Raw genomic sequence first — 16,259 nt, forward strand, 5'->3', positions numbered from 1 at the left:
CGTGACGAGTGTACCAACACAACAAAACAAAAAATTTAAAACTTGAATGTACGTAGCCCGCGAATATTGAAAAGTCACCTTACTTTTTGAACGCACCTCGTAATTCAAAGTTAACGTAAGAATATAAACGATTCCATGGTCCGAGACGAATCTATTTACTAATAATATTAATATATTTGATGGAAAATTTAAAATATTATATTCATTTATAATATTTAAAAAAAAAAAGTTTTACTGTAAAAAAATTTCCATTGACGTAATTTAAAGTTGATGCAAGTACAGAAAATACTCCTTAATTCGAGACGAATTTATTGCCTTATAAACTGCGTATCCCATTTAAGTATCTCCAATTTAAGTCGTTTCAAAATTTGCGGTGGTTTTAGTCGCAAACGAAATTTTATTGCAAAAGTTAATAACAATGGAAATTTAATTCTACAACCTGATCAACATTTCTCTCGAGAACAGCTAAACAAATTCGGCGATTTTCAGGTCGAAATTATGGTTTAAAAACGTAAATTCCGGAAATCTTCCTTCTGAGTATAAAAGCATAGAATTAAAAGAATACCAATTGTTTATAAGCAAATTGTACTTTTGTTTTCTTAAATTTTTTGAACGTGGTTCCTTTTTTTAGAGAGAAATGCGAAAAGAAATACTAAGTAGTTTCTAATAATTCACGGAATATAAATTCTTTAGTGCAACACGGGAGCGCCCTGAGCATGTTGTACGTCAGCGTATTTAATATAATAGTAATTAATATTATTTTGAATCAAGTTCAAGTTGTTTATAAATGATTGATATTTTTAAATCACTTCAATGTTTTTATATTCGAAATAAATCTTTCTGGAATGGTCGCTTTTAAACAAAAATGTTTACACACAAAAAAGTTGTTTGTGACCAAAACCTTTCATTTCCTTTATTAATTTTCTTCATTATTCAATTTAATTTTAACTTTTGTTGATTGAATTTAATTTATTATTATTGGAATAAAAAACTCGAATAAAAAAAGAGCTAAACAGAACTTTCAAATCAATGCAGATTTTGACTGTGCTAGATCAATACTACAATGTTATAGGTCGCTTTTGCGGCTCCACACACTTTTTTGCGTGTCTCTAATTTCTTTTTTGATTTGACAAATAACGGATTTTTAAATCAAATTTTTCCGTTGTATTTTTCGTTAAAAAAATCTACCAAGTTTCCTGTTTCCAAAAAAAGCTGATCCTATTTTAGGTATACAGCAGCTATACTATTCGACAGTAATTCAAATTCTAATGCTCGAAATTGAAGAATTACAAATTTAAAAAAATGCTTAATTACAAGCTTTGGGAAGGAAACTATTGCAAATTTATGACCTTGAAATTAGTGGAGTCAACATTTCACAGTTTAACCTGAAAATTTTTACAAGTCATTTAAATCTATTACTGCATTCAAATTTACAAATAAATTCAACTTTAAAGGTAAAAGTTCTGAAAATGAAAAAAAGTAAAACATTTAAATCCAACTGGAAATTAAGAAAACTCTGTGAAAACGATTTCAAATTTTAATCGCTTGAGAACGATAATTTCTTACTCAAGGCATTTAATATTTAGCCAACATGAGAAGTATTTGTAATAGTACAATTTCCAATTGCGTGAATTAATGTCAATATAAAGTATTCAAAATTTAAAATTTTAAAGTTAAAGCATGCAAAGTTAACAGCGTCTTTTATTTATATTCATCAAAACATGTACAATATAAGGTTATAATGCTATAAATTATGCAATAATTTTAAATTTTTAAAAGTTAAAACCCTTACAGTGAATTTAGCATTGTAATTGTAAAAGTTTATACGATTTCACATTATGATTTTATTTTTACAAATAGTTCCAAATAATAATCTACTACAAATGTATTTTCGCTTTGAAAAATTATACACACAATTTAAATTAATCTTAGGCTGCAAAAACGATTTTTAATTTCCATGATAACAATTATCCTCCACCGTACTTTACCAATTAATCTTTCATCTTTGAGGATTGTCTCCTCTTGTTTTCATTTCCAGCCGTATAATTATATCATGAATGAACGGCTGTTCCAACAAAGTAAAAAGTTGATTTTATTATTCCTAAATGGTATAATAATAAAAAGCTGAAACTATCTAATGAACTTGATGGGTCAGCATTACTGTCACAGTTTTTGTGTAATTAGGTTTTCTTCTCCCCCTTTTGCATCGTTTCAGATCACGATAACGAGGAAAAATGAGTTTTTGGAAGAAGGCCTATCACTTTTTGTAAATATTTACATTCTTCAAAAAATTTTACAATCTTTTATTTTGCCACATATCCAAGAGACTTGAACCTTATGATACATACGTATTTCAGATGGGAACACAAATTTTTATAAAATTTGAGTTGAAATAAAAAACATTTATTTAAATAAAAAATGCAAAAAATGTTAAATATTACCGTACACAATTAAATTACAAATAAAAATAAATAAATTTCAAAATTTAATTTCTTTTTACCCACTAAAAAATCATTGTTTTTTAACAAGCTCCTATTAAAATGTACTAAGAAGAAACAATATAATTTTTCTCTGAAAAGGGGAATCACAATGATAATATAATAATAGCAAGGCGACTAAAAATAAGAGCATAGGGCGTAAATATTTTATATTAAATTTGTATAAGAAAAAAAGTTTAATATTGACCCCTAATGCTATTATTTTTAGTCACCTCATTACCATTCTTTTATTATTTCAACCCCTCTTTTCAGAGTGAGTTATATTTTTTCTTGTTAGTATCTTTTAATAATTTATACATAAAACTTTAATCCTCATGTATGAATTAAAAAATCTAATTTCACCATAAGGCTTTTTCGAAGAAAGGCTCTTTTTTAAGAAAAGAAATAGACTTACTTTTCGCGTAAACAAATTTAATGCTAACAAATGTCAGTTTTTTTTCTTTATATATTAAAATGCTCGAATTTTCGACGCTTCATTTGAAATGAAAAAATGTGAAATTACTTGCAAATTACCTAATTTTGCCCTTAGTTCAGCAGCGAGGGATTCATAAATTGTTGCTGATTGCGCAGGTAGATGCCTAAGTTCTCCACTTCCTTCAGAAGATTCAGACTCTCGAGTGCTCCTTCCGTCGCTACCTAGATTGCTGCGAATTCTACTTTCGGTAGACGCAATTCTCGCTAAATTATCTGAGTGCGAGGCCAAAGCCTTCAATTGGCCTCCCAGTAATTCTGCAGTTTCTACCGAATCGCATCTGTAAATAACAATCATAAAAAGAAACTTCGAGACTTCAAGTAAAGAATTATATTTCTAAATAACAAATTTCCCGTTGTCACATAATGAAAGAGAACTACATTTGAATTAAGATTTTTAATGCTTGCCTAATAATTGCCGAGATTAAAAGTTTCGAAGCTGTAATTTACTTAATCCTATTACAAGTTATGAGATTCTCGTCAAAGAATCCACTTTTACGTAATCTACAAGTAATTGTGAAATACTCAAGAATATTTAGATTCATTACATTCTTTTCTCGTATGGGAAACTCAAGCAGTTTAATTTGTCTTATTTTTTTATAATTCACTTTTCACAACTTTTCTTTATAACATTTTAGAACTTTTTTAAATACTTGATTTTTAAAATATTTTTAGCACAATTTGTTAGATCCTTCTTCCCAAAGAAAGATTACATCATACATTTCAGACTGAAAATAAATTGCTCGTGAGTTCTCCTTTTATGAAAAGCACACGTGTTTCTTCATTTTCTTGAGAATACCCTCGTAATTTTCTTATACAGCAAACTATTAGAGAGTGTAATGATATGATAATCAGTATTGAATGCAATAATATTCTTAGCTCTGTGGCAACTCAAGTAGAGTGAGCAAGAAACTCCTCCATTATACATTATTAATATTTATTGCCTATTAATTCGCTTAATAACCATATTCTGAACCCAAATATGTTTAAATAAAGAAACTTTTGAAAATTGTTGTTTCATCAAAAGTCTTATTTTCTAAGTAACTTTATTTTGCTTCTTTATTTAATATAAAATCTTTTACAGACATAATAAAACAAATTTAAATTTGCAAATGTTTGATTTATTATTACCAGAGTAGCCACAGCCTAAGTTTCTCGTAAAAGTGGGAAAATTGCCTACTTAAACTAAAAAAGTGACCAAAAATGACTAATTTCTAACCTAAAGTTTCCTAAAATTTCCTTTTTTTTTAAAGTAAACTGAGTCAAAGTGACTAATGTGCATTAATAATGTGATTAATATTCTTTTAAATTTAAAAGAATTCAATAGAATTCGAAGAAATTAAGAAGAATCCCAGGTGAATTTGAACAAATGCAAAATAAATTCATAAGACTTCAAAGCAATTTAAGTTAAATTCAAAAGAATTTAAATGAATGAATTTCTTTTTAATTCCATTGATTTCATTTTTAATAAAATAAGAGTGAATTTAGAGGAATTGAACCGAAATGAGAAACTTCAAGTTAACTGTAAACGATTCAAAAATATAAAAATGCATTGAATTCAGTGAGTTTAAAATGAGTTATGACAAACTCAAGGTAATTTACAAAAATGTGATGAAATGTCTACGAATCGAAGGTGATTTTAAAAGACTTCAGGCAATATTAAACAAAAACTAAACAAATTAAAAAATTCATTGAAATCAGTAGAATCGAGTGAGGTTTAAAGAATTTAAGTGAATTAAAAAAATTCAAGATAATTCCAAAGAATTCATAAGAATTAAAAAAATTCATAATAAATTAAAAGAAACTCATGGTGAATTCCAAATAAATTTAAATGAATTACGACCTTTTTTGAAAATCTCTTCAAATCTTTGAAATCTTCGGAGATCATATAAAATTATTTGGAATTTAAAAAAAATGTTAAATCCTTATACGTATTGTACTTTCCATATCTTGCGAAATCCAGAAAATTCTCTACAACCGAATACAATTTTTTTTAATTTTCTTGATACATTAAAATTCTTCAAAATCCCTTAGAATTTTTTCAGTCTCTGGGAAATGCCTTGAAATCTTTTAAAATACCTTAAAATATTTCAAATCCATTGAAATTGCCTCAAATTACTGAAATCAGTTAAAAATTCTTTAGAATCTTTTAAAATTCCGTAAAGTATTTAAAATCCTTTGAAATCTTTTAAAATTCCTCGCAACTTTAAAAAATGTTCAAAAATCATAAGAATTTTTAAAAATACCATACAAATTTTAAATTCTTCGATACCCCTTTAAATTATTTAAGTAAATTCAAAATTCTTTAAAACCCCATGAAAATTTTCAAATCCCTTAAAATCCTTGAAAATTCATTGGAAATGTTTACATCTCTTGAAAATTCCTTGGGATCTTTTAAAATGCCCTAAAATATTTCAAATCCTTTGCAAGTTTTGCAGATTTTTCTGACAATGAACCCTTTAATATTATTAATCGCCAATTAAATATTGGAACTAAATTATAAATTGGTATTAGACTAAACTATTATCAAATATTAAAATTATATCAAGTTTATGATTAGATTTTACAATTTAGAAATTATAAACTGATAATGTGGATTAACAAGAAGGGTCTTCTAATAGATTTTTTTTACTGTTCCATTTTTCACTGACTCTCGGGTTTTCCGTTTCGAATAAAAATAGAATATTCATCAAGAAGCATTGCCCTCTTGAAGTGCATTATGTTGTAAAACTTCCGCATAGGTCACGTGTGAATCTAGGAAGTGCTGTTGGCATTATAAAAATCGTTAGCCCCCGTTAGAGTTATGAAAGTCATCAATTAATGAACCTCGCCAGTGAGATCGAGGCGATGAACTACATGGCCTCCATACATTAAATTACATGTGCTTGATGCGCGACTTATTAAAAAACACAAATCATTCCCACACAAATTAAAGAGGTACATGACAACCTTGCTCTTATTATTTAAAAATCATGATAGTTTGTAAACACTAATTATTTTGCAATATCAATTTTTTCAAATGAAATTTCAAAACTGAGAAATCTAGTTGATCATTGGCTAATTGCATATTCGCAAGAAGCTTTAATGGATAATGTATTTCATCTTAAAAATTCAAATGATAAATTAATTTTTGTTACCATTTAAATTTGAAAATAATAGATATTATGGATAAAATTGTTACCCAGATATCAGACACAATTTTAGATTCATTAAGCTTTAGGAAATTCTAAAAGATCATAAAAAATATTTCATAATTTTTATAATAATATTTTCATGAATATGAATAATATAAAGTTCTGAAACTATTCTGGCTCAGAAGAATTAAGGCCACATGTCTTCTTCAGAACAAGATGTTTAAACTTGATTGAAAAAGGATTCATTCTAAATTAAAAATTATTTTTTAACTTAAAGGTTCTGAGGTTTTCCAAAATCCAATTTGATATCTTCTGAGAATTAATATTGAATTTCCGAATAAAAGAATGCTCAAAATTAAATATTAAAAAAAATACAAGTAGTCACTAATTGAAATTCACTATACTAATTTTTGTCAAGAGTTAATCATTTTCATGTGTAATCAATTAAGATAATTAAAGTTTATATGAGACGATTTAATTTTACAAGCTGAAATCAAATTTTTTAATTCAAAAGAAAAATTTCAATCAAGGCACATCATTTTTCAAAATCTTTAAACTTGAAAAATCGCTAAAGACCTGTAAATTCCATTTTCGTCGATTACATTAGCTAATTTATAATTTCATAATCATATAATAGTTTGATTCATTTGGAGATTGACTATACGTTGGGATGACCCTAAAACACGTGTTTAAAATTGGCTTTCAAAATTATTTTGATTCCATGATCAAGTTTCGCTCAAATGGTCAAACAAATAATTTGCAACAAATTTTAATCAACACTGTTATTACTTATCCCTGGCACATGCCTTAAAGTTTTCCGTATGATTAACACACTGGGGAAAAGATGAAAAATTAACATAACTTTTTCAGTTTTCATCGAATCTTTATATAACCCGAGGAATGCAACTTTCTTTCCAACCCGAAAAAAGTAGCGTAGAGGAAAAATAAAAATTTGCGAAATTCCCAATATGACAGACCCATGAAAACGTGACCACAAAGGGTATTTTACTATTATCTGCGATTTAAAAGCGACCCAAACTTCATGAACAAAAAATATGTTAATAGCTACAAATCAACTTCTGACATTAAAAATTATGCATTTAAAAAAATTCATAATGGTAACTGTTCAGATTGCAATAAGTTATTAATTTTTCAAAAAAAGCGAAAACTTAAAAGGTAAGAAATTTTAGTTGCAAAAAACTATGCAATATTCTGTGGCAGTCGAATGTTGAACAAATTCGTGATGGCGACTAATTCTAATTAAATACAAATGATTCATTTCCCATTTTTTCATCACAGAGGCCTCTCAAACTGGATTAGATAGACTACGCAATAGTTAGTGATAGACGAATTTTTGAAAAAATGCCGAAATGTTCAAAAAATCCAATATGGCTTACACTATATTCGTATGAGTAATAATATATACTGCTTCCAAATGTTCTCAATCAGGGTGAAGTTTTATCAAAAAAGTGTAAAAATATTTAAGAAATTAAACATATTTTAAAATTTGTCCAGCCGCTATCTTGGATCTTTTCAAAATTTCGACTGAGAAATTCTCATTTTATCAGGTTTTGAGAGACTTTCCTAGAAACATGGGGGAATTCTTAGGTCCTTTTTGTTGAAAACCATACAAAATACCATATTTGATAATCTTTTATGAATTCAATATTTTAACATTTCGACCATTTTTTTACCTAACTACTTTTTCGGGCTTAAATGAATGTTGCGAACCTGGATTTATAGAAAAAATTTACAAAACCTAAAATTTATGTGTATCTTTCATATTAACACATTTTGTTCTTGTTAATCATACATGGAACATTTCAAAGGGTGTGTCTAGGAGTAAATGTTAACCGATATGGCTAAAATTTAGAGCACTTAATTCTGTTGGCCATTAGATCGAAATTCGTCCTTGAGAGCAAACGTATTTTGTATTCGAAAAATAAGATAAACCCTATTTGTACGTGAAGTACCCTAGGTAAATTTGTAAGTAAAAAAATATTTCAAAAGTATTTTTTGATTATAAAAATGTAAAACCGAACCTGTATGCATGCACATGAACTGGATTGTTGGTTGCAGGATTGGGAAGAAGAAGAGTTGCTGCAACAACATCTTCTCTTTGAACTGCAGCCAAAACTGCATGCCCTGGCACCAAATGCTTCACAGCCGATCTTGAAGAAGCAGCAGGATGAACTGTTTGAATGATCTTCAGACCTTTACTACTGAGCTGAAACACAGAAAAAATTGCTGCCAATAATTTTTATAAATAGATACATATAATGTACACATACTGTGTATAATAATGGCATTGCTCTACGTCTAAGGAAGTAAGATGATGAAAAATAGAATTTTTAAGGTAAAGAAAGATGATACAAAGAATTTGGCTGCAATTTTCGTTGTAATCACCACAGTCTAAACATATGGACTGTAAACTGGATTCTTTGAAGGAACACATTGCTAATTTTGTATAATTAAATAGGATGATAGTTTATCTATCGTATATATTAGAAATAATGAAAACTCCTAGGAATCTTAATTGCCAGACAAGTTTTGTTATCAGGATCACTCTCACACTCATTCCATCATCTACATTTACACGGTGTATAGTTCTTATTAACTAACATAGTATCCATAAACTTTCAGTTCATCGCGAATAGATCTGACTTGCTGCAATGCTTGGCCGCCTAAGGCAGAATATGATTTCATATGTAGGTAACCATAAAAAACACGTATCTGGAGCGTGAACTTTTTAATTGATTCATTAATAGTCAAGTCACCTTCCATAGCGGGGCAATTTGAATACCACTTTACTATCTATAGACCAGATTCTTGTATGTACCATTTTTGAGACCTTATATGTTACCTCTGTAACGGTGCACCAAGTATTATAAATCAGGTTGTTCTGTCTGGAACAGACGATGGTGTGAATAGGGTTGCGAGTATGAATATTGCTTTTGAATATATAACAATTTACTGCAAATTAAATTTATGGGGAAAATTGTATAAAGTAGGTGAGATATTTTCGGGCCAAAGGCGAGAAAGTTCTTTTTATTTTCCACAGTATCTATCTATAGAACCAGGAAATAATTATTTATTTCAACACCTAATTAGAAACTTTTTTCAATAGCAATGAATTTTAAGATAAAAATGAATGTACGTGACTTGACACCTGATTAAAAAATCGAATTCTTTGAAGTTCTACATTTCTTATTTTTAATCCTTAAACATTATTCTGGTACAAATTGGCGCTGGCAACATATTTGAAGTATGGTGTTTCTATGAAAATTCATTTTTGCAAGTTTTAATCTAAAACTAAATTTTTCATTTTACATTTTTATTTTACGTCCCAACAATTTTTTTGAGACGAGTCGTTCTTTGAAAAGGTTTTTCTCGGAGATCGTTGCTTTTTTCAAAACGCTCTTTTGGCAAATCAATGGATACTGACAATACTCAAAGCATTTTTCTAGGTTTTTCTTTAAAATGAAATGCGTTAAATAAATAAAATTATTTCCTGTAAAATTCACGTTTTGACAATTACGCCCTTTTGCCGGACGACCCTTTATTTATTTTAAATGCTTAAAACTGCAATTGTCTAGTTTTCATTTTTTAGTATTGGACACTATCAATTAGAAATTGTTGTAATTAATACACAATCCATTTGGAATATTTAAATTATAACATTTAGCCCCAGAACTGCTGGGTATTTGAATTAAAACATTGTTCAATTTCAAACCCTTTCAGTAATTTTAAATTATTCAATTTTGAACCCGTCAAACATAATACCTATGAAGATCTAAAACAGGAATCCAAACGAAAGTTTCGTTCCGTTTCATTACTGCCAGTTGAAAAAAATAATTTCGAGCTAATCATAATGTTATTTCAAAAAATTATCTAATTCTGTTCAAATCAAAAGATAGTAAACTTATTCAGTAAATATTGAGACTAACAATATACTATTGTAAATTTTATAACGATTAAAATATGAAACCATGTAAATGATCAGGTTCCAATTCACAAGTTTTCATTTTCTAGCACTTCATACTTAAATTTTCTTATTTTGTAAACGATTATTCAACTAATATATTCAATTACAACGTTTTAAATAGTAGTTTCGTTCCCACATTATCTCTAATTTATTAGTTAACAGAACTTAGGCATATTTTCCCTTAATTCATTTAATTCCACTATAATTTAAACGAAAAATGCTCGTATTAGTTGTTGTATAGTTCACGCAAATATTTATCCAAAATTAAATAAAGTCACTGTGGTTTTTGGCATGCCAATAAATATGAGCTAAATCCAAGAACTGGTGTCGTTACCCTAGTTGAACAAGAAATATTTTAGTATTAAAAATTTTTTAATTGAGAAAATAAAGTAAAACATTTTCAAGGCCAAAAAGTAGTCAAAATGCTACAAAATTTTTTAAAGTGAATAAAATACAAAATAAATTGCTGGTAGGCTTGCTAACTTTAAAAAAAATAACCGAAGTACATTCTGCTTTAACTATTTATTTCCATTTTAGGGAAATGCTAACTGGATTCTTCTTTTAGGACGAAGAATAATTTAAAAATAAACACTTTTCCAAAGACTATAGATATATTCACTATGGATGTATTTCCTCATAGAGGCAGTTTTTTCTCAAACTAAAAATTGAAACTTTCAAAATTTTTCAAAACCTTATGTTTCTGTTTCACCGCAAATCAGAGAGACCATCAAAAGTTCGATCCATAGTAAATCCCCGATATATTATTCATCTGTAATTGGATAACAACGCTGCAAACAATCGAAAACCACAATTATCCGACGACCGATAATTTTTATCCGCCTCGTGAAAAAAATTATCTACCGTCAGACAATTTTAGTTTTCAATTGTTTCTATTATTATTACAATTATTTCTAGATCATAATAGAAGGTTTTTTTAAAAAAAGCCATTCAACACGTCTCTAAAACACGAAAAAATATATCAGATATAGTATTGTAGTATTCCTAATATTAAAACAGTTTTTCTGATATAAACGTAGTAAGAAATTTGTATTTCAAATTTCTAAAAGCAAAACAAAGCACTTCAAATTGGCCTATCTAGCTCAAAATCCTATCAGACCTTGAAATCGACTGTAGTTAAAATTTCTCTAAATTTCATTCATTGTTCCTTCACTTTTCCAGATATGGTAAATAGAAAAAAATACATACAAAGATACGTAAATGCATTCAAAAATATTGCATTCTTGAGATCTTAGGGATGAATTTTGTCGAAATATGTAAAAAAAAGTAGATATGGTAAATAAAAAAAAAAATACGCACAAACATACGTAAATGCATTCAAAAATATTGCATTGTTGAGTTGCTCGGGATGAATTTTGTCGAAATATGTAAAAAAAAGTAGATTTAAAAATATAGGTAATTACAAACGACCCTTTCTAAGGAAGCAAAATTGATCAATTTGAAAGTGAAGAAAAGTTTACTTGATAATCAAGTTTTGCTAAACAGTCATAATTTAACATATTATTTTATGATAACAAATAAAAAATGCAAAGGTTATAATATACAAGAGTTTCCTACTTAACTTTTATAAATTGTAGGCTCATTGTTTCTTTAGTATTAGTATAATGAGAAGATCTCTTGCGACATTTTAACATCAAGAATTTTTATTTAGCAAGTGGATCCAAATGCCACGAAATGCAGTACATAGAGACGAGCTGTGCGTTTATTATGTACCCTTTTGAAAATGTCACTACCGAGAGCTGATCTACCTACGATCATATACTGAAGACTGAAGGCTTATAATTAATGTTCCCTCTATTGTTGAATTGACGTTATCGCGCTTGCTCGTCTAGAGTTTAGCCAATGTTCACCAGACATGCACGAGTTATGACAAATGGTGCTCACAGACATCGGAAACTTTCTCGAGATGCTCGACTAGCAATTACAATTGCACAATAGCAGTACGTCTCTTAGATTTCGCGAATCGCCTTACCTCAATCAACACATCTCGTCTTTTCAAACAGAAGGAAAAATGTACAATTTATGGGACATCTGTATTCTGTACCCACAATATTGAATTTAAATTAAGCGCGTTATAAAAGAACAATTGAACGATAAATAAATTAAGTATGCTCGATCATTATCGCACCTCAATATGCAATAATCTTTAGAATATCATAAAATGGGACAAAGCAGCTCTTTTTCGGTTTCTTGCAATAAAACAATCAAAACTAACATTCTTTGAAAAAAAAATTCTGCAGGACGAAATAGTATATTGTCCATCGAGTGGGGGATGTAGGCGATTCCAGACCAGCGTGAATTTTTCCGCGCGATCAGAATGACGGCTGAGGAGATCGTCTCGAGACGTAAAAGTTGTCGATTCCTCAGCTGGAGACGTCACAATAGTTAAACTGAGTACTTTTCCCACTGGTGGGGACATTTTTTCAATTCGTTTTCCAGTTGTGCTGTTTTGTGCAACTATTTAAAGTTTAAGGTCCTTTCTTGGAAATTTGTTTTCATTGGTTTCCAGGGATATTCCGGAACAGAAAATTGAAATGTTATGAAAAATGTGATTTTTGTGAACAAATTCACAATGCAGTTCAATTTAAAGCTGTTTAATACCTTATAGAGTATCTACTGCATATAGAATAATACATGAAGATTAAAAAAAGTGATCAACTTTAAATGAAGAAAAGCTCCTATATCAGAAATACACAGGTGTAGCCAAAAAAGATTCCAAAAATATATCATGTTACGCTCCTGAACTTAACATTTAACTGATCTGAATTGCGAATTTGTTTATGACAATGACATTTTTCTAAAAAGGTAAATGTACTGCTCCGATATATGACTGGCAAACCAATTAAACAAATTTCCAAAAAAACGCACCTCAAACTTTAAAAAGTTGCTCAAGCTCTGCATTTGTTTCTAACAACGAGAAATATACTTCTATTTTTTAAAGTAATTTTTCCATTTATTATAAACTTTTCATTAGTATCGTGCCAATGTGAATTTATCAATTATGTATCAATCACACTCAAACTAAACATTTTATATATTGATAATGCATTCAAAACTTAAACATTTTAATTTTTGCAAACGTTTATAATTAGATGAAATAAAATTATCAATTTTTTTCTTAATCTACTTTCACGCATATCTTAAGAATTTATTGAGATTCCATTTTCAAAAAATTTACAAATTAAACAAAATTTTTTAAATTTAAAATTTAGAAAATAATTTGTTTCATGCAGTCGTTGATCATTACAAATAAGTCGAAAATATACAGCGATAAACAATTTTTTTAATAAGTCCAAGCGGAGAGTGCAAGGCGCAGAAACAACGTCGATTCTCGAGTCGAAATTTAGACCCTACTTTGAAGTTGCATCTCCTTATTAGAACCCGCTTCAACGCTAGTTAAACTTATAGCCCCTGCTTTATACTTTTAACTCCTAGAGAATGAAACATTAGAGCCTACTTTGAAGCTGTAACACCTCTCTGAAGCTACTTTGAATCTTTAGAGCCTATGTTTTTATAACTCAAGACCCTACTTTGATGCTGTTTAACCTCCACTTCAATACTGACCCTACATTGAACCTTTTGAGTCTACAATTTTCGAACTTCATGAAAATAAAGTAAAAATTATTTTTTACTGGAATTAATTGAACTCATTGGTCATCTTATTGACTGAATGCACAGTCAATTAACAAAAATATTTAATTCAAAATCTATCCTAATTGTCATTAATTAGTGATATATAAATCAATACTTCTTTGCAATGCTTAATCACAGAAAAAATATTTTCTCTTAACTGAAAATGCTGAAAATTTGATTGAGAATAACAACGAATTATAAGAATAAAATATTTTCTATCGCTAACAACAAATATTATGAATTAAATTAAAAAATTGAAAAATATATTAAAATGTATATTTAATAATTATAATAAAATTTACTGATTGTTATTAGATTTTTATTAGAGTATTGCGGTTAATTAATTTGTAACATGATTTCATGGAGAAAATATTTTTTTCCCCAGGAAAGCAGTACCATTTTTCCAATAGTTTAGTCATTTTTGTTACTAAAAAATAATTATTGAGGGTTTCTTAAACATTTTCTTAGAGAAATATTACTATTTACGTGTCTACCACTTGATTTAGGAGGAAAAACCATTTCTTTTCATGAGAAAATGTTTATTGTTTTAATTTTTTTATCATATTTATTGAAGAATAAGAACGGCCAAACGTATGAAAAATATTTGACTACTTTTTAAAAATCTTTCCTCGATAGAGAGATAAAAAATATTTGTATTTAAATCAGCAAGTTTGACATTGAATTCATTTAGGTAATAAATAACACAGAATCAAATTTAAATATGTAGCCTCAAGTTCTTTTAAAGTGTATAACGTAGAATACCTCTAAAAACAGAACCAATTTATATTAAACTCTTCGAAAATCGTAAATTAAATTAAAGTATATTAAAAGTAATTATTTAATTAGTTATTTCGGATTTAAAAAGATTATGAACCTTGAATTATTGGACAAGTGATAATGATTTTTATCGAAGGCAACCTAACGCGCTCCGTTAGCTGAATCGTTTAGGGCGTTAGGCATTTAGTAAATATTCAGTGCGTGCGTGCGATCTCGGGTTCGTTTCTTTACTTGTGGATTTTTCAGTGCACTATGCTTTAGCGTCATAATCACAAAATTCTATTAATACTATGTCTAAAAAATAATTGCGAATATCCTTAATATTTATATCACTGAAATTATTTTATGTTTTCTGATAAATAACAAATCTTATTTTTATTCCTCAATATTGGTGTGAGATTATAGAGAACCTGCTTTGATGCCACAAGTCCTACACTAGTAGTTTAAACTTTAAAATAGGGTCTAATTTGTCTTAAATAGAGACCCTACTTTGACGCTAAACGTAGAAAAACGGCCGATTTCGGCACTTTTAGCGTTAAAGTAGGGTAAAAATGACATTGGAATCACTCCTTATTCAGAACCTACTTTACAGATTCCAGCGCCTACTAAGGTAGGAGTTACGGCTTCAAAGTAGGGCCTAAATTTAGACTCGGGTTACTATTATAAGATAAGCATTTAAACGATATTGTAACGCATACAGTGACATATGAAGTCAAACATGTCATGGCATACTGTGCGTAGAGTGACGTGACATACGGCCATAAAACTTAATAAGAATTTGAAAAATCATCTAAAAATATATACAGAACAGGTAAAAAGATTTTTAAATGCAATTTTATAGAATGATTTATTATTATGGAGGATGACCTGACATTTTATAACAAGTGTTATGCAAAAATAGTAGTCATTATTTACTACTGTTTGGAATCAACGTTGATAATTCGGTTTTGAACTATACCAGAATCTGCGTACGTATAAAATGAAAATTGTTGAGATTTCATCTAAAATAGCAACTTCGGATGTAGGAATGGAACAATTGTAGGATAGACTTTGAAGTGATTTTCGAAATCCTAAACTCAAAAATATTAAACCCTATTCTTGAATATTATCGTGAAAAACATGAAAAACTATTGTTAATATAATTTAGAAATTTTTCAAATAAAATTTTTAGATTGAGACAGGTGGGTGACAATACTTTTTTTATGCACAGAAAAACGCTGGTGTTAAATTCGTTGCAACTCAAATTGCATTGGGCTCCCAATGATCATTTGAGAGAGTTTTCAAGTCGGAAATGTATTCCTCTGAACGCAGGTGCCCATGTGGGCATCTAGGGGAAAGTATCATTTTGAGACTGAATTTTGGCTCATGTAGAGTTGTGGAGTTCTGAACCGCGCTGTCAGCCACCTGAATACTTGTCGAAGCAACTATTCGCTTTGCGATATTAGCCTAAATAATTGTTAATAAGGAAACCAATTGAAACAATATTTACCTAATTTTCAAATTTCTTTCATTTAATAAGGCGTACCAGTCACTTAGAATAAAATTATAACTTCCTAATGCAACTTCCAAAAGTTAGGTTAGTCATGCCCGTCGACATTTAAACTAAAGCCGGGATGTAAAGAAAAAGTCATGACCGTCTACATATACGAGGGTAGTTCAATAAGTCCTTAGAATGACCAACAGATGGCGCGCGAATCGCTCCAAATCATCTGTTTTCAGTCAGCACCACTCCCGGCTAGATAT

General features: G+C 29.0%; 1 protein-coding gene across 1 annotated transcript in view; it reads right to left on the minus strand.

Moving 5' to 3' along the window:
* LOC117169497 overlaps positions 1 to 16,259 on the minus strand; it is a 91,496-nt gene that overhangs the window by 42,219 nt on the left and 33,018 nt on the right. The window contains exons 3-4 of the mRNA XM_033355909.1: positions 8,146 to 8,330; positions 3,012 to 3,250 (exon numbers count right to left, since the gene is read on the minus strand). Coding sequence (XP_033211800.1) covers positions 3,012 to 3,250; positions 8,146 to 8,330 — 424 coding nt within the window. The remainder of the gene's footprint in view (positions 1 to 3,011; positions 3,251 to 8,145; positions 8,331 to 16,259) is intronic.

Source organism: Belonocnema kinseyi, chromosome 3, assembly GCF_010883055.1.
Source record: "Belonocnema kinseyi isolate 2016_QV_RU_SX_M_011 chromosome 3, B_treatae_v1, whole genome shotgun sequence".
Classification (NCBI taxonomy): domain Eukaryota; kingdom Metazoa; phylum Arthropoda; class Insecta; order Hymenoptera; family Cynipidae; genus Belonocnema; species Belonocnema kinseyi.